The 25901-nt window shown below is 30.9% G+C and overlaps 1 protein-coding gene across 2 annotated transcripts; it reads left to right on the top strand.

The window, feature by feature from the left end:
- The first annotated feature begins 131 nt into the window (after nucleotides 1-131).
- LOC127729356 (phosphatidylserine lipase ABHD16A-like) lies at nucleotides 132-22104 on the top strand. 2 transcript variants are annotated; one of them, XM_052237129.1, is made up of 20 exons: nucleotides 132-286; nucleotides 1990-2046; nucleotides 2621-2687; nucleotides 3260-3346; nucleotides 5184-5269; nucleotides 5830-5903; nucleotides 6617-6706; nucleotides 9362-9435; nucleotides 9913-9953; nucleotides 10390-10491; nucleotides 11117-11230; nucleotides 11862-12026; nucleotides 12971-13034; nucleotides 14050-14113; nucleotides 14417-14473; nucleotides 15130-15201; nucleotides 16979-17052; nucleotides 18036-18119; nucleotides 19675-19721; nucleotides 21064-22104. In XM_052237129.1, the coding sequence occupies exons 1-20, from the start codon at nucleotides 200-202 to the stop codon at nucleotides 21151-21153; spliced, it is 1596 nt and encodes a 531-aa protein (XP_052093089.1). In that variant the 5' UTR covers nucleotides 132-199; the 3' UTR covers nucleotides 21154-22104. The 2 variants fall into 2 exon arrangements, with proteins under 2 accessions (XP_052093089.1, XP_052093090.1); XM_052237130.1 differs by having other exon boundaries at nucleotides 18039-18119.
- The last annotated feature ends 3797 nt before the right edge of the window (nucleotides 22105-25901 follow it).

Here is a 25901-nt window from a genome sequence, read left to right on the forward strand (position 1 = left end):
TTCTATTGAAAAAGCATACAAATGATTTAGTTGTATTTATCTTTTCGAAGCTCTCTAGACTTTACTTTAAATTTGAACTTCAACCCCGAATGTTCCTTTTCTTTGTTATTGAAGGGTTTGAAAGTAAGCATTATTATCCTTTCTCAATATAAACGTAGTTGACATTGACCCATAAGAGATGTTTTGTTGAACAAGCAAAATGTCATTAATTCGGCAAATATACAATCTATACAGATGCTGTAGGGGACCTCGGTTATTTAGAAAACACAGTGATGATACCCATCAGGTGATAAACATATTCAAATGAGCTAAGTTGAAAAGTTCAAGGTTTATAATCATGATAATGAACAAATATCTATCATAAACTTGCATTCCTCTACACTGAGACTATATAGTGTGTTATACTTATAGTAGCCTCAGCTCTACAACAGCTTATGACCAGTCACTCAAATGGGTTATAGTATGAGGTTAGGTTAAGGTTCATCATAACAAATGGACAAATATGGCCGTATTTTCACCTCAAAAACTACTCTGTGTACAGACTTACCTGTCCAGTTTGGAAAGTTTTAAGGCCTGGCTTTATTTTGCATATCAGAAAGATAAAATCTTTTTTGGATTATGATGGGCATTTTTTTCCGTTCCTGCAGAAGGTGTAAAAATAAACTAAGTTGGGATATAATTTTGAGATGCTCCCTCTCAGGTAACAACTGATTTGTATTGTATTGATTGTCCTTGATTGGCATGGACAATAGATGTCTACACATCTAAAGGTGAGTTAAAGGTAGTAACTGAGTGGACAGTATCAAATGCAATTCAGGTGTTTGTTTATTTTTACACCTTCTGCAGGAAGGAAAAAAAATGCCCATCATAATCCAAAAAAGATTTTATCTTTCTGATATGCAAAATAAATTTAACTTTTATATATCTAGTGGATGCCAGGCCTTAAAACTTTCCAAACTGCACAGGTAAGTCTGTACACAGAGTAGTTTTTTAGGTGAAATACAGCCATATTTGTCCATTTGTTATGATGAACCTTAAACCTGTGAATGAGGGTTAGGTCCTTTTGATTTTCATGATACTTTTTAGTAATCAGATTTACAAATTGTTAACCAAAATAATTCAGTCGTTATATTTTGCTGCTCTACGATGACTACATTAAACCATGAAGGCCTTCAAGGTCAATAATAAAAATGTATTAAATTGAAAAGGAGGGTAAACATACCTGCCAACTTTTCATAATCTCCATAGGGGATTTTAAGTGCAAGAGGACTTAAATTTTGCTCCTTTGAATGCCTGTTTTGAGGTGTGCAGTTAATATAATAAAGAATTTCAAAATTCAGGTCAATACCTCTCATGGGGGATCGATATCCCCCATAAATGGGATAGTTGGTAAGTCTGGGCAAACTGACAGGTGGGTGAACAAACCCTGGAAGAATGGATGAAAATAAAACAATTAAGTTTTTGTATGGCTTCTTTGTATTTTTTGTATTTCAATTAAAAAATACTCAACAATTAATATTACTTTAATTAATCCCCATTTGACAGTGGCATTTTTTCAAATACATTTTTTGTACCACGATTTTGATCTTCTTCATAGTTTACATGTTAAAGGTTGTGATTTTGTCAGTTTAAAATGAACCATTGATGGTAAATCCAGCTAATATTCATACTTAACATGCTTAACTGGGTTAAATATAGTTTTACCCATGTCTTTTTGCCTACTCTTCTGTATATCACTTATTAAAACTCTTTATTTTGCAAAGTTTGATATTGGTACATTGTTTATATATCCTATGCTCTAGAATGATGAAGTAAAGACAACCCCATGTGATCATGCATGTTTATTTAATATTTTAGTAAATGTGATATTATATTCTACTAGGGTAAAGCATATGCAGTTCCCAATATACAATAATGTAATAGAATCTGGTGCAGACAATGTGATCATGCATATTAAGTTTACATTATAAATGTGTTATTATTTTTTAGGGTAAAGCATATGTTCCCAATATAATAGAATCTGGTGCAGACAAAGTAATTAATGTGGTAAGTTTATCTAAATACCAAACCATATTGTAAAGATATGTGTAGTTATTAAATTGTTTCTCAATCTCTTTAATTAAAAAATTGAATGCTTCTTTTGTAATTATATTTTATGCTACAACCATCATTACCATGACATTTTTAGTTTTATCAAATATTTCCTTTATTATCCTATTGATTGATGTGACATTGTCACAGGAAGCACGGGCTGTCATGAATGTTTGGATTTTATTGGAAAATAACATCTAATTTAGGAATGCCTCTAGACCAATGTCAGCCAATCTAAAGTATGGATTCTTATGAAACATACATATAATGGAATTATTTCCAGTAGACATATACAAGGCAATCTTTTTAGGAAAATTTAAGTTAAAATCCATGGTGAAACAAAAACAAATCTAGAATTATTGAAAACATGTAAAATCCCATTTTTACCCAAGATCAATTTGGTGAAATTTGATGAAACACCTTTGGTATTGATGAGAATTTATCAAACTATAACTAGTAAATAAGCAGGAGCATCAAACTATATAAATTTGACCAGAATTAAAAAAAAAAAATAACATTTGATTTTCAGATAAGATTTTGTTACTCATTTACCTACTGGACCTCACCAGTAGTACTAACCGTTCTGTACAGGAGGGGTAAGTAAATAATTGAAAGGGTACAAACTTAATTATATTCACAAATATGTACTTTAGATATAAATACATGACCTACAATAGCTTAGTTGTAAACTATTTTTATTCAAAACGCTGTTAAACTACATATTTATGTTGCAATTTTTGCCTCTGATTAACATCACATTGCTATTCAAGTGGTGACATAAACTTTTTGTTTAAAGCTTTAAATATCAGAAGGTAGAATACCTGGATTCGTCATATATTGCATACAGATGCCTCATGTCCTGAAGTTTCCATCTAGCAGATCTGTTTCTCAGATACTACAAGAAAATCTTAACTATATTTTATTTATGGAATGATTATAAGGTATAAATCCTGGTTGGGTGAAACCAAAGACTTTAAAATTGGTATTTGCTGCTTTTCCACTAAGCACGTGGAGAAACAGACCAACCATAAGAGAAACATGGTAAAAAATTGAACAAGACCATTCTATTTTGTGTTATTCTTATACAACCTGGCCAATATGAATTTTCATCTCTAGACTGTATTGTCCAAGTTTTGTCCGTAGACATTAATGGTGTGATATTTTACAGGATATTTTACTCAGGAAGGAGGTAAAACATTACTTGGTTATGTATTGTCAATATCATTTGTATATGGTCTGGCCTATATGATGCGAGGTAAGTTTTATACAATCAAAGATATTGTATTGGTATTTCAAGATAAAGTATCTGTCCTTTACTTTTACAGTTTAAACGTACAGATTTTTCATTAACATATCAAAGTAAAGTGTCTTTTGTTGAGTACTGGAATTTCATATTTTTATGTAAATGTTACCCTTGACCTTCCGTCTGTCCGTCCCATTTTTGTTGCAAAGCTTGAGAGGGGCATTCATATCTTCAGACACATTTTTCTTTTATTTTCTTAAATTGATGTGAATTATTTTAATTTATTTCTGTTATGTGTTATGGATTCCATGGAAATGGGTAACTTAAAAATAAGATAAATTACCCAGGCATAAAAGGAAGTAATTATTAATGTAAAATTACCCAAGCATCAAGGGAAGTAAACGTGTAAAATAACCCAAGCATCAAGGGAAGTAATTATTAATGTAAAATTACCCAAGCATCAAGGGAAGTAAACGTGTAAAATAACCCAAGCATCAAGGGAAGTAATTATTAATGTAAAATTACCCAAGCATCAAGGGAAGTAATTATTAATGTAAAATTACCCAAGCATCAAGGGAAGTAAACGTGTAAAATTACCCAAACATCAAGGGAAGTAATTATTAATGTAAAATTACCCCAAGCATCAAGGGAAGTAAAAAACGTAAAATTATTATGTTTTCCATGGAAATGGGTAACTTAAAAATAAGATTAATTACCCAGGCATAAAGGGAAGTAATTATTAATGTAAAATTACCCAAGCATCAAGGGAAGTAAACATGTAAAATTACCCAAGCATCAAGGGAAGTAAATAATGTGAAATTACCCCAAGCATCAAGGGAAGTAAATAATGTAAAATTACCCAAGCATCAAGGGAAGTAAATAATGTAAAATTACCCCAAGCATCAAGGGAAGTAAAAAACGTAAAATTACCCAAGCATCAAGGGAAGTAATAAACGTAAAATTACCCAAGAATCAAGGGAAGTAATAAACGTAAAATTACCCAAGCATCAAGGGAAGTAATAAACGTAAAATTACCCAAGTATCAAGGGAAGTAATAAACATAAAATTACCCAAGCATCAAGGGAAGTAATAAATGTAAAATTACAGAAGCATCAAGGGATGTAATAAAAGTAAAATGACCCAAGCATCAAGGGATGTAATAAACGTAAAATTACCCAAGCATCAAGGGCAGTCATAAATGTAAAATTACCGAAGCATCAAGAGAAGTAATAAACGTAAAATTACCATAGTATCAAGGGAAGTAATAAATGTAAAATTACCCAAGCATCAAGGGAAGTAATAAATGTAAAATTACCAAAGCATCAAGGGAAGTAATAAACGTAAAATTACCCAAGTATCAATGAAAGTAATGGGTTATATACATCCTCTAAATAAGTCTAGAGGATTTATGGACAGGTGTCTGTAAGTTTTATTTTAGAAGAGGAAACAACTGAAAATAATACTTTTATAATACAGTATGTTGACAATTAAAAACTTTGTTATGTTAGGTACCTCAAAAGGGTTCCAACAAAAGGTTTGCTTTCAACTTGTAAGGAACTAATTGATATAACACACTTGAGCATTTAATGGTTTGTGCATAGAATCAACCTTCTTATTAATTTGAAATACAAAAAACTAAATAATAATAATAATAATAAAATTGTTTATTTAAAACTGAAATTTGATTTTCTACTTGGACTAGTATCATGAATTTCAAGTGAAATATGAGGAAATTCATGTTGTAGAAACTACTTTCAAAATAAAAAAAAGAAATTACTGAAATTTAATTTATACTTGGAGGATATTTATAAATGTTTTTATATTGTATATATGATCTTTATCTTGTCAGGTATAGGGAGAGCATATAATGCAGATTATACCTTATTCCTTGAAATACTGCTTGCAGCAGAGAAGTCATGTACACTACAGAATAGGGTAAATTGATATTTTATAATGCTAAAGTAGTTCACTGTGAAACATGATTCTAGGTCTTTCTTTTGTAAGACTATATATTGACCTCAAGATGTCTTTTTTGTTATACTTACATATGTTGTTAGGTTGCTGATTCATTGATACTTACCCAAAATCGGCTTCTCTGCATAGTCAATTGCAATGTATTCAACATGCGGCTTTGCCAAACAAATGCAAATAGGAAGCACTTTAATGTATCAGTTATGTTTAGAATATTGCGGTCATTTGATGCTTTCATCAATGATCCTGTCAAGAATATGCATATAAATTTAACCTTTATTTTTTATGCCCCCACCGCTAGGCAAAGGGGGCATTAAGTGTTACCCTTTTCCGTTCTTCCTTCCATCTGTCTATCTTTCTTTTCGTCCTTCCGTCCATCTCAAAATTATTTTTTCACATTATAAGCAAGCTTGAGTTGGGCATTCGTGTCCTCAGACATAATATTTTTTTATTTTATAAACAGATGAAATCAATACTTTTTTGTTGATAGTAATTTGGACTTTTTTTCTTCTATTATTTTCCAGAAAATGTTAGCAGGTTATGACTTTGAATTCTGGGGCTGGCCAATTGATTTCAAATGGAGTGATGTAAATAGCAGGTAAATACAGAAAAAACATGTTTATTATAAACTTTTCAATTATATAGATTTTTAATTTGTTTAAAAATTATGTTATGACAAAAAATAACATATATTTCTATATATGTATATATTTGTTGTTTCATATTCAAAGCAATTTTATTGCAATAATTGATGATATGGCCAATAAGCACTCACAATGCACCCTAAGTGCTGATCAGTTGATGGGTCTATGTCAAATACTTTTTTCTACCATGAAAATGAACGTCAAATTCTAAAATTGACTCTCGCTTAATCTACAAAGAACATTGAAACTCAACCATCCAAATTTACTGGCAAAAACAAATAACTTGGAACAAATGAAGAATGCATTTACATTCTTGACTTGATACAGGCAAGGTTTTATATCACTACTTGACATTGATGCAAGCAAGGTAAAGTGATGGGATAAACCAGGTTTTATATCACTTTACATTCTTGACAATGCAGGCAAAGAAAAGTAATAGGTTAAACCAGGTTTTATAAGATTAAATCTCCCACTTGTATGACAGTCTTAGATTATAAAATACTACGGTAATTATTGATTTTTTCATGTAGTTTCAATCAGAAATTATTTTAACCCTACTTTAAAATATTTTCAAACATGTCTTATCCATTTGAATACCATAGTTCATGCATGTTTGGGATAAAGAATTATTAGAGATTTATTTCACAGTAAATCATTATATTTTCAGGGAAGTGAAAAGAACAAAGATACAGGTTCCAAAATCTTCTGCTACATTAGGTCTATCTAAAGTTCTCCATTATCCTGCAACACTAGTCAGGTAAGGTACACAAATTATTACAAGCATATCAATTCAAATTACTCATTATAAAGGTAATATCATTTTTACCTGCTCCTTATTTGTATCGGTGCATTCTATTTGCACGCATTACCATTACATTTGCGTGCAAAAATCATTACGTTTGCGCTCACCTTTAACAAATAAAAATTCTGTAAGTTTAGAAGTTTTTGTTTCCATTTATTATTGGGAAGGTTCAGCAATAGACAAAGTGAGATTAATTATTGTGCCTTCATGAAATGATGAATACAAATAATGCTATCAAAATTGAGATTTCAAGTTTTAATTTTTTGTGAAACATATATCATCAAAATTTTCACATTATAAAAACATCACAAACATTTATGAATTTACAGTAATGCTTTGGGTTTTGCTAAGTGTGTGAAGGAATATTGTCTCACGAATTAGTCCACCTTTTTTACCACTATTTTGATTTCCCTTGTTTTATCCCATTTTTAAGCTAAAATTTGTGTTTTAGAATCATGGACCACTAATTTTTATACGACCGCAAAAAAATTTTGTGGTCGTATATTGGTATGACGTTGGCGTCGGCGTCGTCGTCCGGCGTCGTCGTCCGAATACATATTGGTTTTCGCACTCTAACTTTAGTTTAAGTGAATGGATCTTTTTGAAATTTAATCATAAGGTTAAATACCACAAAAGGAAGGTTGGGATTGATTTTGGGGGTTATGGTACCAACAGTTAAGGAATTAGGGGCCAAAAAGGGGCCAAAAATGAGCATTTTCTAGTTTCCAGACAATAACTGTGGAACGGTGTATGGATCTCTCTGAAATTATACTACAAGTTTCCATACCACAAAGGGATGGTTAGGATTTGCTTTGGGGGGTTATGGCTCAAACCGTTTAGGAATTAGGGGCAAAAAAGGGGGAAAAACAAGGTTGTCCTGGTTAATGGACAAATACTTTAGTACAAAACATAATTTAAAGCAGTGTAAGGGAGATAAATCAAATACATCATTGAAATTATCTCCCTTACACTGCTTTTAAATTATGTATAAAGTAATGGTTAATGAACAATAAAGATAATCTAAAACAGTGTAAGGGAGGTAATCCAAATACAACGTTTTGGTTACTTCCCTTACACTGCTTTTAAATTATGTTTAAAGAAATGCATATTTATAAAGGAAGACCAGTAAAAATATCTGCAAATGTTTTCATCTTTTTTTTTTACAAAAAAATCCATATGAAAGATTTGACACTATATTTTTATTAATTCTATTATAAAATAGATTAAGTTAGCACTATGGTAAATTTAAATGGGTAATTATGGTTGCCAACTCCATTGGAAATTTGAATTGAGATTATGACCATATCTTGAGGGAAAGAATTTTTTTGGGGGAAAAGGGGGGGGGGGGGGATAAAAAGAAATTGTGGGGGGCCAATTTTTTCTCATTTCAGATTTCAGAAATTAATAAGAATTATTCTTCAAATATTATTTTTTTTTCAAATTTCAAATATTGAAAAATTTCAAGAAGTAATCTTTAATTGCACAGTATGGCGCATTAGATTTGTAAAATCTTTGATCACATTTATTTATTTGTTATGCCGAATCTAACAGTGTATTTAGATTTTTAATTTTGGGTCCAGTTTTCAAATTGGTCTACATTAATGTCCAAAGGGTCCAAAATTAAACTTTGTTTGATTTTAGCAAAAATTGAATATATGAGGTTCTTTGATATGCTGAATCTAAACATGTATTTAGATTTTTGATTTTTGGCCCAGTTTTCAAGTTGGTCCAAATTGGGGTCCAAAATTAAACTTTGTTTGATTTCAACAAAAATTGAATATATGAGGTTCTTTGATATGCTGAATCTAACCATGTATTTAGATTTTTTATTTGTGGACCCCGTTATCTAATTGGTTCATATTGAGGTCAAAAGGGTCCAAAATTAAACTTTGTTTGATTTCATATAAAATTGAATTATTGGGGTTCTTTGATATTCCAAATCTAACCGTGTATTTAGGTTTTTAATTTTGGGTCCTGTTTTTTAAATTGGTCTACATTGAGGTCCAAAGGGTCCAAATTAAACTTAGTTTGATTTTAACAAAAATTGAATTCTTGGGGTTCTTTGATTTGCTGAATCTAAACATGTGTTTAGATTTTTGATTATGGGCCCAGTTTTCAAGTTGGTCCAAGATAGGGTCCAGTATTTAAACTTTGTTTGATTTTAACAAAAATTGAATATATGGGGTTCTTTGATATGCTGAATCTAACCATGTATTTTGATTTTGGACATTGGACCATAATAGGTAAATTAAAAAAATTCAAGTTCTTAGACCACATTCTTTCTGTGTCAGAAACCTATGCTGTGTCAAATATTTAATAACAATCCAAATTCAGAGCTGTATCAAGCTTGAATGTTGTGTCCATACTTGCCCCAACTGTTCAGGGTTCGACCTCTGCGGTCGTATCAAGCTGCGCCCCAGCGAAGCATTTTATTACATATAAAAACAAAAAGGAACATACAAAAATCAAATAATTCTTATATCAATTCAAATATTTTATATGCATACATTAGCACCATTTGATCTTGTAGAATTTTGCCATTGAATATAGAATTTAAAACTTGCTCTTTCATACCATTTCATATAAAATTGAATATGTCCTGATTTGTAGCTATATGTGTGCACACACATTTGGTAGACGTATGATGTATCCTGGAGCTACAGCCCTGATGAATACATTACTAGGTATGTTATTATTGCTTGGTAACATCAACATTGATTTACTTAATTATATTAACCTTCATTGTTTACTGCTGACAAATTGATTAAACATTATGAGTTGTGTCTCCTACGAACAGAGAATATTAGGACAATATAAAAAGTTCATTGTAAAAAGTATTTTATTTTTTCTGACATTATTTGAACTCTAATATGCAAACAAGATTTTGTGGTATACACAATCTTTATCTGTCTGTCTTTCCATAGGCTTTGTTTGTGCAACATGGATATTTTTGAAAATTTACAGTTGTAGAACACTACGTGAGGATTTGCATGTAGAAATATAATCTTGTTTAATACATTTTAAGGGGGAGATAATCAAACTTACTTATTCAATATTGCAATATGTGGTAATAGTATTTGGAGGGTGCAGGGAGTATCTTCTTTTTAACCTCACTCACAGTTTTATTTGTGATTTGAATTTTTGAATTTTGTTTGTTATAGAACCAACTTTATGCCAGAATAGATCCAAACTGATTGAAGAGGTAAGTCTATATGTGTTACAATTAATCTTGATCTAGTCTTGAAATATTTTTATTGAAGGATTTCAATTTACATGGTTTTATTTTAGGATTTGACATTTGTGGTTTTAATTAACTTTAAAATTATGATATAAAATTAGCACGACTTAAATAAAAACATTTTGAAAGGAATTAAAAGCTAAAAGATACGAAAAAACTTCTCTCTGATACATCAATTGTTAAATCTTGGTATACATGTAAGTATATTTAAAATCTTTCTTATATTCACACAATTAACCCAGACTAAATAGACAAAAAAAAGCTTTTTTAAACCAAAAGATCCACAAAATAATGTATTTTACAATTTCTATAAACTTGGTAAACAAATCTCTGTCTTTGATTTAAATTTCCTATCAGTCATTAACTGAACACTAATTTAAACCTGCTATTTTTATGAAAGAAACATGGTTTGAGAGCCAAGGTACAGACAGAAGATAAGAATGAGATTGATACTCTCTTCTTTGATAGACGTAATTCAGTTGGCAGTAATGGCAAAACATTGGTAGGTAAACATTGGCAGTAATGGCAAAATATTGGTAGGTAAACATTGGCAGTAATGGCAAAACATTGGTAGGTAAACATTGGCAGTAATGGCAAAACATTGGTAGGTAAACATTGGCATGTAAATACATGTATAATGTAATTGCCAATTATTTATACAAAACTTAAAGGTCTGCAACAAAGTTGACCAAAGACATATGTGGCTATTTTTTTATGTTTTGGTTAAACAGCTTTTCAATTTTTTTACAATTTTGACTTCTTAAACTTTTAGCTGTCATTGTTTCAAATGATACCAGATGACCAAAAATCTACATAAAACTACTGGAAGACTGTTAATGATCATTGATGATTCTTTCAGAAAATATTAAGAAGGTGTGTTAGTCCCCAAGGATATCATTTACCTAATAATCTGTAAAAGTGGGTAAAGTTTTAAGGTACAAATTGTTGCAATTGAAGAAAACTGACTGCAGAAAGCCAAGTATTTGGTCAGAGTGTTAGGTCTAATAAGATTAAAATTTGCAAAAGAACTAGAATGTATACCAATATTTTGGATCAAATGTCATATGCTGTAAGAGTAATAAGCTGTGAAGTGTGAGAAGTTCTGACTTAATATGAACTTCTTTTAGGTAATATGCTGTGAGGGCAATGCAGGTTTTTATGAGATTGGATGTACAGTTACACCAATGGAAGCTGGGTATTCTGTATTAGGATGGAATCATCCTGGATTTGCTGGCAGTTCTGTAAGTATAATGAACATGAGGATGAATGTTAGTTGTGTCTCAGAGGTTTATATTTTGTTCTGTGAGACATGATGCACAATGCCATAAGCCCTTCATAATGCAGTTTCCTGTCATCTGAACAAAACTTCCAAGTTTACAATGATTTGTCTTATGCCTGCATCACACTGTCCCAAAATTGACACCAGATCATGGACACAAAATAAAGGAAATGTTCAAATTTGGATCTGATCGTAAAAACCATTGTATGATCATATAAATTATTTTTATTTTAATTCTTTATAATCAAGAAACTGTGTATTCCATAGTTCGATGTTATTATCTAATTCTTAAAACTAGCAATGACTAGTTTCATTGTTTTATTGTGCATTACAGCAATCAAACTTAGCTTAATTGACCTATTCAAAAATATGTATATGGATCTCTAGGCAGTCACATTATTTACATTAAAGACTATTTAATTGAATAATAAGAATTTTTCAAACCTGAGGAAATCAAGTATCCAAGTTTTCCTCAATCCACAAAAATTGGTCTCCACAAATATAAATTAATCCACAGTATGCTGAAAACGAAATAATATATTTGCATATTTATCATCACATTATGATTCATAAATCTTACTCCTATTTGATAGGGTGCACCCCTCCCAGACCAGGAACAGAGTGCTATAGATTCAGTTATTCAGTATGCGATTCATAAACTAGGGTTCATGCCAGACAATATAGCCTTATTTGCTTGGTCTATTGGAGGATACTCAGCCACATGGGCAGCTATGAATTACCCTGATATTAGTTTTGTAGTAAGTATGCCATCAAGGTGTATGTCACAATATTGGTTATGCTAGACAACAAAGACTTGTTTATGAACGGCTGCACAATGGTCCGGGCTTATAGTGCTACTTGTCCTTCAAAATCCAACAAATGCCGTTTTTTTTAAAGTTTAGATATTGAGCTTATTTTGTTATCAGTGAATAATGGTGAGATACTAATTGAGTTTATACTTTTTTATGCCCCCGTCGTAGGCAATTGGGGCATTAAGTGACATCCTTGGCCATCAATCCGTCCGTCCATCCTATTTTCGTTTCCGCATTTTAACTTTTTCTCCTTACCCAAGTTTTATGAAACCTCATACACAATGTTAAGAACCTAAACCCGCACACATTGTTTGAATTTGGGCAGTGAGTAACTTACCGTTCTAGAGTAATGCTCCTTTATAACTTGGAAAATTGCTAATTTTTTTCATTTCTGCACTCTGACTTAAGTTTTACTCATCCACATTTTAACATTTTTTGAAACTCGTACACAATGCTAAAAACAAAAATCACAGACATAGTTCCAATTTGGACAGTGAGTCACTTACCGGTCTAGAGCTATGCCATTTTTTTTAAATCCCCCATGGAGATTTTGAAAAGTTGGCAGTTATGAATTCCTCTATTGAAATGTACTTTATTTTTCACACTGCCATCCCTTAGTACATAAGACAGACTTGAAGGCATCCAGCATTCAAAGTGTCAAAAATAAGATTAGAATAAAAGTACCATATGTCAATCAGACCAAATGACACAAAAAATATACATTTAGATATTAACAAACCATTGTCTACAATATAGCTTATATATATTTATTTGAAAAGATTTGTTTGTGATTTGTTGCTTTTTCTCACTTTTAGAATATCTAGTTTAAAAAATAGTACAGAAAGTGTTTAATGAAATAAAAAAATGTTTTGAATCTTTCTTTTATTCAGATTTTAGATGCAACATTTGATCATGTTTTACCCTTAGCTGAAGCCAGAATGCCCAAGTCTTTCAGTAAGTTTATAAATATCATAACATTTCTGGAGAGTTATCTCAAAAGGTTGGTATGAAATATTGCTGTCCCTTGAATGTTACCCTTCTGTCTTAATTCTTGCACTTCTGACATTTAGACTGCTACCATTTTGCTAAATGAAACAAATCTTTGGTTCAGTGCTCTGTCATATTTGTATTGAGTATCCATACTTCTAATATGATAGCTGTAGCTTTGATTATCTAGTACCCCAGTATTTAGATCAGGCAAAAGAACAACGTATAAAACATTAATGAGATCATATTTAAGAAGAATATATTTGATAACTTAGTTAGTTATCAATTATGGGAACTATGATCATAGATTTTAGTTCACTACAGGAATCAATGAAAAATAACAAACAGTTCACTACAGATATCCATGATGAATAACAAACAGTTTACTACTGATATCCATGATGAATAACAAACAGTTTACTACAGATATCCATGATTAAAAAACAAACAGTTTACTACTGATATCCCATGATTAAATAACACACAGTTTACTAATGATATCCGTGATGAATAACAAACAGTTTACTACAGATATCCATAATTAAATAACAAACAGTTTACTACTGATATCCCATGATTAAATAACAAACAGTTTACTACTGATATCCCATGATTAAATAACACACAGTTTACTACTGATATCCATGATTAAATAACACACAGTTTACTACAGATATCCCATGATTAAATAACAAACAGTTTGCTAATGATATCCGTGATGAATAAGAAACAGTTTACTACTGATATCCATGATTAAATAACAAACAGTTTACTACTGATATCCGTGATGAATAAGAAACAGTTTACTACAGATATCCATGATGAATAACACACATGAATTATTGTGTGAAAATATTAAATATACTGAATTAGAAAAGGGGAAAATGAAAAAAATACAAGTCTCAGAACCATTTTTTTTTCAAAGAGAGTATAATATGTATATAAAATGCTTAATTCAGTTTTCACTTAATTTATTTTCCAGATAGCATAACAAAACTAACAATAAACAACTACCTGAATTTAGAAAATAGTGAGCAATTATGCAGGTAACCCATTAAACGTGTTTTAATCTGTTCTTTGTTTCCATATCAACTTCATATCATTAAAATGCTTTAAAATTGTGTGAAGAGTTTTTAAAAAGTATGTTCTAACATTGCAAGCAGTCATAAAATGTATGGAAAATGATAAAAAAAAGTTTAGTGTTAACTACTATTGTATAATAACATTGATTCTTTAATGTAAAAAAAAATCAGGTAAGTATATATTTTGTTGAAGACACTTAAGAAATTTACATGCCCAGAATGCTTGGATAGTAATTTTATGTTAAATATTAGAAATGTAAATTTTAGATATCCAGGTCCAATACTGCTTATAAGAAGACTAGAGGATGAAATGATTACAACTCAGTAAGTCGCGGTTCATACTTATTAAAAGGAAAATTAAATCAAATGTTTTTTAGCATAGAAATGTTAATTAATAATTCAGTGGTATATTCTATTGGGAATTTGTGATTGAAAGTTTAGTTTCTTCCCCAAAAATCAATAAAAACAATTGGTTACATAAATATTGATTTATTGATACAAGTGAAAAACAAAGAAAGTCAAAAATTGATTTTCTCAAAGTTTTCTAAACAAGCAGTATGGTTGTAAATATAAAGGATACTAAAAATAAGACAAAATAGTTTAAATGCTGAATCTGAATTTGATTCCAAAATTAGTAAATTTGTAAAATTAAGGCGGAAGATACCATAGGTATATTCAAACTCAAGACGAAGACAAAATGACAACGCCATAGCAAAAAATGAAAATCAACGAAATTGCAACCCAACAGTCTAAAAAACAAAACCCCACCAAAAACAAAGTGTGATATCAAGTGCTCCAGAAGAGTAAACAGATTCTGCTCCACAAGTAGCACCTGTCGTGTTGCTCATGTAAATACAAATTTGGTGATAAGTTTAATTTGATGATGTCACTTTTGTAGAAAAGACATTTGTAACTGCTATTATGGATCTGAATGTATTTGAAGAATCTGATTTTGTTGGGTTTTTTTTTCAAATTTGCAGAGGTGATGGCCGAGGTACAGTTCTAGAGAGTAATAGAGGAAATTATTTACTGCAGCATCTACTTCAATACAGGTAATCATTTTATTATAATAACCTTGTAGATCTCATCACCATAATTTATACTAGAACTCTGCACAGTAAAATTAAATTGACCATATATTCATTTGTTCTACTGTGAAAGTACTTTTTATTCGTAGGGTACCAATTATTGTGGTTTTCGTGGAAGGCTTTATCCACGAATTGAAGTGTCCAACGAAATATAACAAATGTTGTCCAAATCAAGACATGGAAAATTCTCCATGTTGGTTTGACTACATGGATACAGGCATACAATCTAGAGAATACATCGAATATCAGCAAATGCACTATGAACTATATAATTATACAACTTCAGACAGGGTTTTATCCATTTAATCTTTTGAAAACCTAAACTTTATCTGTCTGACTATTAACCTTTCAATTCTCATTAAAAATTTAGTTTTTGATCGATGAAAGTCAGACTTCCAGTGATGATATGTGATGATGAAGTGTACATTTTATCTCCTTATAATTCTCATACAAAAAATAAGAATTTCATTTTGCGCTTGCTTTTTTATTTTATAAGAATTTTTTCTTCAATTCCAAGTAAATTTGTAGTATTTTTTTATGTAATCGTTTTCTTTAGGTGACCTGTTTATGGTCCAATTAAAACCTTTGTTGATTGTTAATCTTGTTGATCAATCAATCTCAGGCTAATCAGTGTCATCACTTCTGATTACACATGTTCAATGATTAAAATGTTTACTATGCAATTTCCTTCAATGGATACAAATTGTAAGCCGAGATAAATCAGCTCTTTTCGGAAAGCAATTATTTTATTTAAAATTTGGTATATGTTGTCAGTAATGAAGGACGAACAAGTAAGTGAACATTAAAACCTTTATATTTTGCAATGTCGCACAAAATATAAAACGACATATGATTATTTTCAAGAATCTTTGTTTCTGATGGCTTCAAATTCTTCACTCTATTTTTTTCTTCAGAAAACTAAAATCCATGAATTTAAGAACCCTTGAACATGTAACCTCCACTCAAACCATGAAAATTGATACCCATGAATAAAAGTACTTTCACAGTATACAGTCACTGACCTTATATCGCTTTGTTTGTGACATTGATTATGTGTTTCCGTAGAGTTTTATTTAATGAAGTCAATAAAGAATACAGGTTCACAGAATTTTACGTGGTCCGCTTTAAATAAAAAATTGGTGGGATTTACTCAAAATATTTCATTTGAAACAGTTGTAAGACTTGCAGTATAAAGAGAACAAACTAACCTGTCTAAGTATGTTATTGTAAATCGTTTAAGCATGTCACTAACTCAGTTCTCATCATCTTGTACGTCAATTTAAATAGTGTGTTCAATTACAGAAAGAGCAAATATTTGCCTTCACCTAGAACTCTTTGATCCAAAAGAGTTGCTGTCTTTATCCAATTAGAATAAAACAATTCACGGGGTCTTGAATTATTTCTTAAATATACATTTTATTTCTACTCTGCTTGAAACAGGAACAGAAAGGATCCATAAAGCCTTGCATTCTTTCTGTTTCTAAGCCTTGTACAAACAAATTTTATATTTGGAGACAATGTTGTTATTTTCTATATCTCTCTACACTTAATAACCATGTTATAACTCAGTACACTTATATTACCTCAGTATAGTTTTCATAAGTTTTTAATACCACTTAATCACCATACATGTATTGTTTACCTCAAAACAGGTAATCGTTATTTTATAATACCTCAGTACAATTTAAATGTTTATACCATGATAAAATATTCTTCAGTGGAAATAATTTGATCTTTTCAGATACCCAAATATTGTAGATGAAACAACATTTAGTGTATTATCAAGATGGTTAAGTAAACCCATTTCACAGCAAGGTATGGTGTTTATTTAATGTCAGTTTTATTTTTAGTATGCCAAGCAGATTTTACATAGTTTTTATGAAGATATGGAGGTTATGTAAACATCACAAACAGAAAGAAAGGGTGATTGAAGCTTTCATTATTGCATATACTTTTTTGTGGGGAAAAAAAATGCATGAAAAATTCAGGAATTGTTTCTGTGGATCACCCTCCTTTTTTCAAACTACATCCCCTAGATACTTTTAATGTTTAAAAACAAATAGACCTTAGTTCAGCCACAGGAACCATGGGTATTTAGAAACTGTCATATTTGTTTTTGGTAAATTTGTATCTATTTATAGTTTAATTAAACCAAAAGGTACCATGAAAAGGGGGGGTTATAGTTTTGACTCATCAGTCAGTCAGTTAATTATTTTCGTATCCAGGTGCTATCTCAAATACTTTATATCGGATTGCAACCTTATTTAGATATATGGTCACATATAATATATATCATTACACCAAAGGTTAAGGTCATTGTTATTTAAAATAAGATGGAAATTTGTGCTAAACAGTGGTTTCCAGATGCTCAATCAAATACTACATAAGAGATATAACCTGCATATACAAAAACATGTAATGAGAGGAAGATCCCTAATGATTTCGAGTATGCTATGTCTAAGGTCAAGGTCATAGTAACTAAAGATAAACAAAAAATGTGTGCAGAAAAGTCTTGTTAGGATTCTAAATCAAATACAACATATGGGATTGCAATCTGACTTGAATATGAATACTAAGAGGACGATCTCTGTTGATTATCAAGTCTCTTGGTCTAAGGTCAAGGTCATAGTTACTAAAATAAATTTGTTTAAGACAATATTACTGTCTGAAATCATAATTTATGTGAAGGTGTAGGAGAATTTGATCTTGTTCACTAAAGGTTAAATATTCAAGTTTTAACCTATTGCTTCAAGAATTTTTTTTCACATAGAACACTTAAATTTTGTATTTATTTTCAGAAGACATTTTTGATGGTGATCTTTGCCTTTCACAAATGAAATCTTACATAAATGAAAATTCAGATAGTTTTCCTTGTTTAATAGGTGAGTTTGATATATATATATAGTTCAAATTTAAGAATTTTTATTCATATAAAAAAGGTCTAAATATATGTATAAAGATAATTGGAAAGGAAAAATTTCAAATTATATCTGAATGATGTTTTAAGATTGAAAAACATTTTGTATTACATACATTATGATGTCAATGAACACCAGATAGATAAATTTAACAATAACCTCCTTCTTTACACCCTCTTATTAAAACAGCCTAACCAAAAAAAGAGTTATACATATATTTCTTACCTGATTGATACTTTCCCTAGTTTACTTTTTTATAATCAATGTGTGGTTTGTTTGATCATAGTTCTTTATTGGTAAAACTTCCAATTGACAACAAACTTGTTTGTTTCCTGTAACTTCGTTATTGTAAGGTAATAAAAAGACGACCATGTCTGATGATAAATCCCTTTATTTTGCAATATCTCTCCATTCTTGATCGTTTTTTAAATTTGAAAACTCATCTGTCTCGAGAGTATAAATATGGTAGAATACTCAATGCAGTGGTAGAATCTATATTTATCTGTTGTTAAAGCTGAAAATTCATTCAGGCTTGAATCCCTTTATTTTACATATTAATATACTCTACAAATAACCAAACACAAAGAAATTTTTACATGGAATGATAACCTTGATCCTTGAAATTTATTCCATCTAATTCTTATATGATACTGTCCAAAAAGGAATATTTGAGTCCAACAAAGTTAAATGTACTTTTAAATTATATGTGGATGTCCTCCCTGACTTTTTGTTTTTGCAACAGGTGGCCATCTATGTGTATAACTCATTTTTTCATGTTTAAGTCAAAAAACAAAATGGCAAATGCTGTTTATCTACTTGATACTGATATGTGACTGGTTGAATATCAGTCACTAATCAAATGATGCTATAAATCTGATGTCATTGAAATCATATAATAGAAGATGATGTTAAACTCAGTCAATTCAAATGAAATTTAAAAGTTGTAATTTACATCCAGTCATTATTGTCTATAGCTAGTTTATTTACATTGTGCACCAGTTTTGTGCCTTCTATAATTAATAAAACCAGGATATTCAAATTATACCCCCACTCTAAGATTTTGGGTCCATTTTGTCTAGCTGTTTGTCCTTACGTTTGAGCGTTTGTCAAACAAATATTTCTGTCACATTTTTCTCAAGTACTACTGAACAGAATGACTTCATATTTAGATGGCAGCTTGAAATTGACAATTTGTAATATTTGAGCACATTTTGGATCTATCGGACACTTAATTCCTGTTTGCAGATACATGTACTTTGAAATTTCAGTATGTTGATTGAACTTAATATTTTTGGTCACACTTTTCTCAAGATATATTAAACAGAATGACTTCATATTTTGTCAGTAGCCAGACAGTGATGAGTTGTGAGGGCTTTTCACATCTGTCAGACACAAACTTCCTGTTTTTTTTATACTTTGTATTATGAGTGATGGTATGCTTAACACAACAATGTGTGCATTCTTGTTAAACTTGCACTGTACTATCTGTAGATTGTTGTTACACACTTTTCTACTTCAGGTGAAGGTTTTACACAGGAAGAAAAAGAAAGCATGACTTTATTTTTGGTAAGTTGACATCATAAGTTTTGTTTCAAGTGAAAAGATTTTACAAAGGTCTTATTTCTGTTATTTAATGTCTATGAAAAATTCACAAAAAATCACACAATATTAAGATTCATTGCAAGACATCTAACCTAAGGAAAGCTTGGAAATTTGCATTTGCTTATGATCAAAGTGATTGATTGCTTTTTGTTTGTTTCAATCTAATGGGAAATATTTCATGCATAATTGTTTTTGTATAAACTACGTAAAGTGTGAGCCAAAGAAATATCACCACTGTGTGATAATCATTTTTGAGAAATAGTCACATGTGAGGTCATTAGTGGTTTAGTGGTCTAACTAGTTTACAACATATATCTGATCATATCATCTTAACCTATCACCACTGTAATGGGGTTAATGAAAAGCTTCAGTCCTTTACAAGCCCATAGTTTAATGCAATGATTTTGGTTTGATAAAAACAATTTGAAAATGTACCAGATAATTTACATTTTTATACGACCGCAAAAAATTTTGCGGATTACAACATGTATGTTGAAACATCAAAACGGGGTATTTTGATTGGTTCATTTCTGAGTCTGAGTACGATAACTGTACTCCAAAATTTTCTGACTAGAATAAAATTTAGAATGGAAATGGGGAATGTGTCAAAGAGACAACAACTAGACCAAAGAGCAGAAAACAGCCTAAGGCCACCAATGGGTCTTCAACACAGCGGGAAAATCCCACACCCAGAGGTGTACTAGTTCAGTGAAAATGGACGTCATACTAAACTCCAAAACATATAAATGAACTAAAATTAAAAATCATACAAGACTAACAAAGGCCAGAGGCTCCTGACTTGGGACATGCGCAAAAATGCGGTGGGGTTAAACATGATTAGTGAGATCTTAACCCTCCCCCTGATTTCTTAAAAAAATCTATCTACAAACAACCCCTTGTCCAGATAACTTATCTAGACCTGTTCTAAGGATGTGTGCATTATTTGTATGCAACAATTCACGAAATCGCAAAAATAAATCTCTCAAAGTTTGTCCATTGTTCATCAATCACAATATTAAATGTATGGTAAAATTTCAGAATTTACAGTATACAAATCACACTGTTCTTTTGAAACATACATGGTACTCGGCGAAGTCACTTTGAAAAGAGGGTAACCACATAAATAGACAATTTTAGAATTTTATTTACATTCTCACATTTCAAAAAGAGTATTTGACACCCTCCCATTGATGAGATTTCGAAGTGCCTTTCCAGAGTTCCATGTTTATTTAAATGGAACAGTCTTCATTTTGGATTGCTACCCCTATATCATTTATTAATGCAAATCTTTTTTTTAATTTTTCAGGCATCTAAATATATGAGCGAGTTTAATTCAACACACTGCTCACCGCTACCATCAGCCTTGTTCCATAGACCATGGACTCCTGGGATGTAAACTTATCTAAGACATTACAATATTTTAATTTATTCTTTAAATTTGATATATTTTTTTTGTATATCTCCATTTCTTTAAAAGGAATGTGACTTTGAACGACATCTTGAGACCTTTTCACTCAGGTTACCTTGTCATTACAATGTTTTTTTATAGCTACAAAGGTTAATATAAATGAAATGTTAAATACATTAGAGTACATGTCTGAGGGTGTGGATGGGGGTTTACAGAATAGAGAATGATGTGCAAAAGATATAAAGAATAGAGAAAAATGGACCCAAAAAATAAAGAATAGAGTATAACTAGGTGCTAAAATATAAAGACTATTGGTCAAAAAGTATAAAGAATAAAGAAAAATGGCCTAAAAAATTAAAGAATACAGAAATGAAGGATCCCCATCCAGACCCTCATGTACCACCATTGGAATAAACTTTAAAGTTTCATGCAGTGAAGATGTTACTAGTACATTAATACATGTTAGTCACCCATTGAAGGAACTTTTACATTGTTTGCTATGAGTTGTTATAGTAAAACTTCACTGTCAGTATTAAGGATGATCTACCCTTTTGTTGTTTCGATGCTAAACATATGGAAATTTTATAGAAAATCCACAGCCTTTCCTCGTATACTCTTATATTTGATATTATTTACTAAATAGATAGGGGAATACTGCATGAAGAGATTTTAGGTAAAACAAGTACATATATGGACCAATTCAAGTACACCTTTAAGGGTGTGCTCAACTAGTTACTCAGCACAAGTTTTTTTTTATTGTAAAGGTCGTTTAGGACTTTTTGTAAACAATAAACTCTAGCATAACATAGATAAACTAGTGAGTTATCTAGGTTTCAAATTTCATAAAGAAAGTCTCTGTACTAAAATCTTAGCTTGATTTGCCACAAAATCCATATTTTCTATTTTATGCAATTAGACAATAAATATAATTTCTGTGAATGCATGTCTCTTTTAATCAGTATTTTTGCTCCTTTTTGATACTATTACACTTTGAAAATTTCTTAAAAAAACAGGCCTACAGAAGGGGTCTTAAACCTTAAAACAGTTCACAAATACTTAAATGCCTCTCCAGGTGACATAATTGTTTTCTGTTGTTACCCAAATGGACCAAACAAAAATATAGTTAATTAATTCTGCTTTGAAACACTTTCCTTCTTTTTAGTAAAAATGGATTTGTGATTTTGTTTTTATCTGATAAACCATTTACAGGGTGTGCTATGGGTCTCCTGTAAGTATTAAACATCAGTAAAAGGTCCACAATATCAATTAGGAAAGCAACTAGTTGCTCAATTTTTGTGGCCTAGATATTGTATGATAATTTTTTCAATGACCCTTGATTCTTATAGTTGTATTGAGCTTTTGGCTGTTGGACTGTTTTCTGCTCTTTGGTCCGGTTGTTATCTCTTTGACACATTCCCCATTTCCATTCTCAATTTTATTGAGAACTTTTGAAATTACCCTTTACTGGTACATTTTTAAATACCGCGATGTCATCAACGTTTTTTTTATGATTTACTCCTTAAAAATGGAGCTTAGATTAAATTATGAGGAATGACTAATATTTTTTCTATTAGAAATAACCTCAAAAATGTGGTGAATATTTTTAAATAACCCGCTACACAGGTTATTCAGTGTGTACCACATTTTTAATGTTATTTCTTCATAGACAGAAAAAATATTACTGTCATTCCTTGAATATTTTTGCAGAATGTTCCACATAGGGGTTACAATCTGGTGGTGACTGCGGCATAAACCATCTGTATAAAGTTTTATGTTTCGGTGGAAGAAGACCTTGATGCTCCATACCTTGTTTACTGATGCATTTTGTTATGAAGTTTCTGTCTGTCAAATGTTCATTCATCTCGACCTTATTTTCATGGTTCAGCAACTGCTTAAAAAATTTGCTTTTTTTTGGTCATCTGAATATCTCACTTATAATGAGTAATAGGATAACTATGGATGGTAAATTGTATCCTTTCAAGGTCTAAATGTCTGCCAGACAGGATTCACCTGTCCTCATCTTCATTTCATGGATCACTGATCAATGTTAAGTGTTTGTGGTCGACCATAATCCAGATATTATGGTAAGGTCTGCTTCTTCGGGGCAACATCCATTAGGTCAACTTAATTTTGTGTATGAAATGATTTTTATTGTGTACATGTGTGTCTGGCAGGTTTGTCTGACCTTGACCTGATTTCCATGGTTCAAAAATCAGTTTTATGTTTTCATCATTAAGTCCGTTTCTTAAAATATTAGAAGCAATAGGTTAATTATATGTAGTGTATGGAATGGTTGCAAGGTGTACATGTCTGTCTAGCAAAGTTCATCTGACCATGACCTCATTTACATGGATCATTGATAATGTAATTTTATGGTATACTTGTTGTATACCCCTTTAAGACATGAACTCAATCATGATCCATTAAGCATGCAAGACATTTAAACGTGTACACACTGGTTTTTAGCTCACCGTCTGTCTTTCGTTGTCGTCCGTCATTGTAAACTATTTCAAGAATCTTCTCCTCTGAAACTACTGGGCCAAATACCTTCAAACTTCAACTGAATGTTCCTGAGGGTATCTAGTTAATAAATTGTATCTGAAGTTTTGATCCATCGACAAACATGGCCGCCATGGCTTAAAATAGAACATAGGGGTCAAATGCAGTCTTTGGCTTATATATCAAAAACTAAAGCATTTATACCATCACTTTGGGTCCGTCGTCGTCCGTCGTCGTAAACTATTTCAAGAATCTTCTCTGAAACTACTGGGCCAAATACCTTCAAACTTCAACTGAATGTTCCTTAGGGTATCTAGTTTGTAAATTGTATCCAAAGTTTTGATCCATTGACAAACATGGCCTCCATGGCTAAAAATAGAACATAGGGGTCAAATGCAGTTTTTGGCTTATATATCAAAAACTAAAGCATTTAGATCAAATCTGACATGGGGTAAAAATGTTCAATAGTTCAAGATCTATCAGCCCTGAAGTTTTCAGACGAACCGAAAAACCTATTGTTGGGTTGCTGCCACTAAATTGGTAATTTTAAGGAAATTTTTCAGTTTTTTGTCTCGCCTTGATGGAGTCAAAAAGAGATACATAGATATGCTGTTTCCGGCGGAGGCGTCATCAACAATGTATTAGTTTGTGATTAGGTCTAGTTTATGGTGAACCACTAGTGTTAGGTCAATGATATTTGGTATGCAGTTGAATTAACTTTGGCACATCTCATTTCCATGGAGATTATTTGGCTCTGCCCCCTCAGTCATGGTCTATTGACTTTAATACTTTTGCTTAGTTTACATGTATTAGTTTGTGATTAGGTCAGTATATGGGGAACCACTAGTGGTAAGTCAATGATATTTGGTATGCAGTTGTATAAGCATTAGCACATCTCATTTCCATGAAAAATATTTGGCCCTGCCGCCTCAGTCATGGTCTATTGACTTTGAAACGTTTGCTTAGTTTACATGTATTATTTTGTTATTAGATCAGTTTAAGATGAACCACTAATGTTAAGTCAATGATATTTGGTATTCAAATTTATTGGCATTTGCAAGTCTCGTTTCTATAGAGAGATTATATAGCCCCACCCCCTCATCATGGTTCATGGACTTTGAAACTTTTACATAGTTTACAAGTTAATGTTTGTGTTTAGGTTTCTTTAAAGGGAATGACTTATGATAAGTGAATGCAGTTATATCTACAAAAAAGGTTATATGACCAAAATTGTCAATTGACCTCTTAAGGAGTTATTGCCCTTTAAAGACAATTTTTCACACTTCAAAAAATCTTCTCCTTTGAAACTGCTGAATCAATTTCAGCCAAACTTGGGCTGAATGAGTTTCAGAGTATCTAGTATAAATTTTGTATTTTATTTCCTTGTAAATCAAGAAACATAGCCACTATGGCTATAATGGAACATATGGGTAAAATGCATTTTTTTGCTTTTGAAGAAAATATGACAGATACAAAGAACATTTAAATGGCATTTTTAAGCCACTCATTAATATATATTGAAAAGCAAAAATAATCATTGATGAAAGATTTAAGCAAAAAATTACAGGTGAGCGATTCAGGCTCTTGAGAGCCTCTTGTTTTTAAATAAAATATGAATTATAATATTATAAACTACTTCTAAACATCATCAAGCTTTTTATGGGGAGAGGGTGTAAAATGTATTTTATATCCATTTAGTTTGAACATCTTAATTCCTGAAGATATTTTGAAGTCTTTACTATTTGATGCTGCAGATATCAATACTATTCAGTAAGCTGATATAAGAACAAAATTAGGTACTTGTAAAAAATATTGTTCATTTGATGTTTTTGTATGTTTTTTTTCAATTATATTGTAAGTTGAGATAACTTATTATTGCAGTTTAAACTTTATTGTATTGATATTTGTACAGAATATATTTAATCAGAGGTTAATGATACAATAAATTTAACTTCTGAATATATACTTTTGGACTGCTTTAAAACAATGTCACTAATAAATTGATACAACCTTATTATTTGTTTTTTACTCTATTTCAGATGTAAATGGTAATAATGACTTGACTGTAAAAATTGCTGTTACTCCTTTCGAAATTCTGACCAAATTGTAATATGTTTTTTTTTCAAATGGAATACTCAACTAGTCAACTAGTTATACCAACTACTGTAAATTCAGAAATTATTGCATGCATTTATTATTGCAATTTTAGAAGAATGGACAAAAATGCCAGATTAATT

The sequence above is a fragment of the Mytilus californianus genome, unplaced genomic scaffold, assembly GCF_021869535.1.
Source record: "Mytilus californianus isolate M0D057914Y unplaced genomic scaffold, xbMytCali1.0.p SCAF_2, whole genome shotgun sequence".
In the NCBI taxonomy this organism is placed as follows: Eukaryota; Metazoa; Mollusca; class Bivalvia; order Mytilida; family Mytilidae; genus Mytilus; species Mytilus californianus.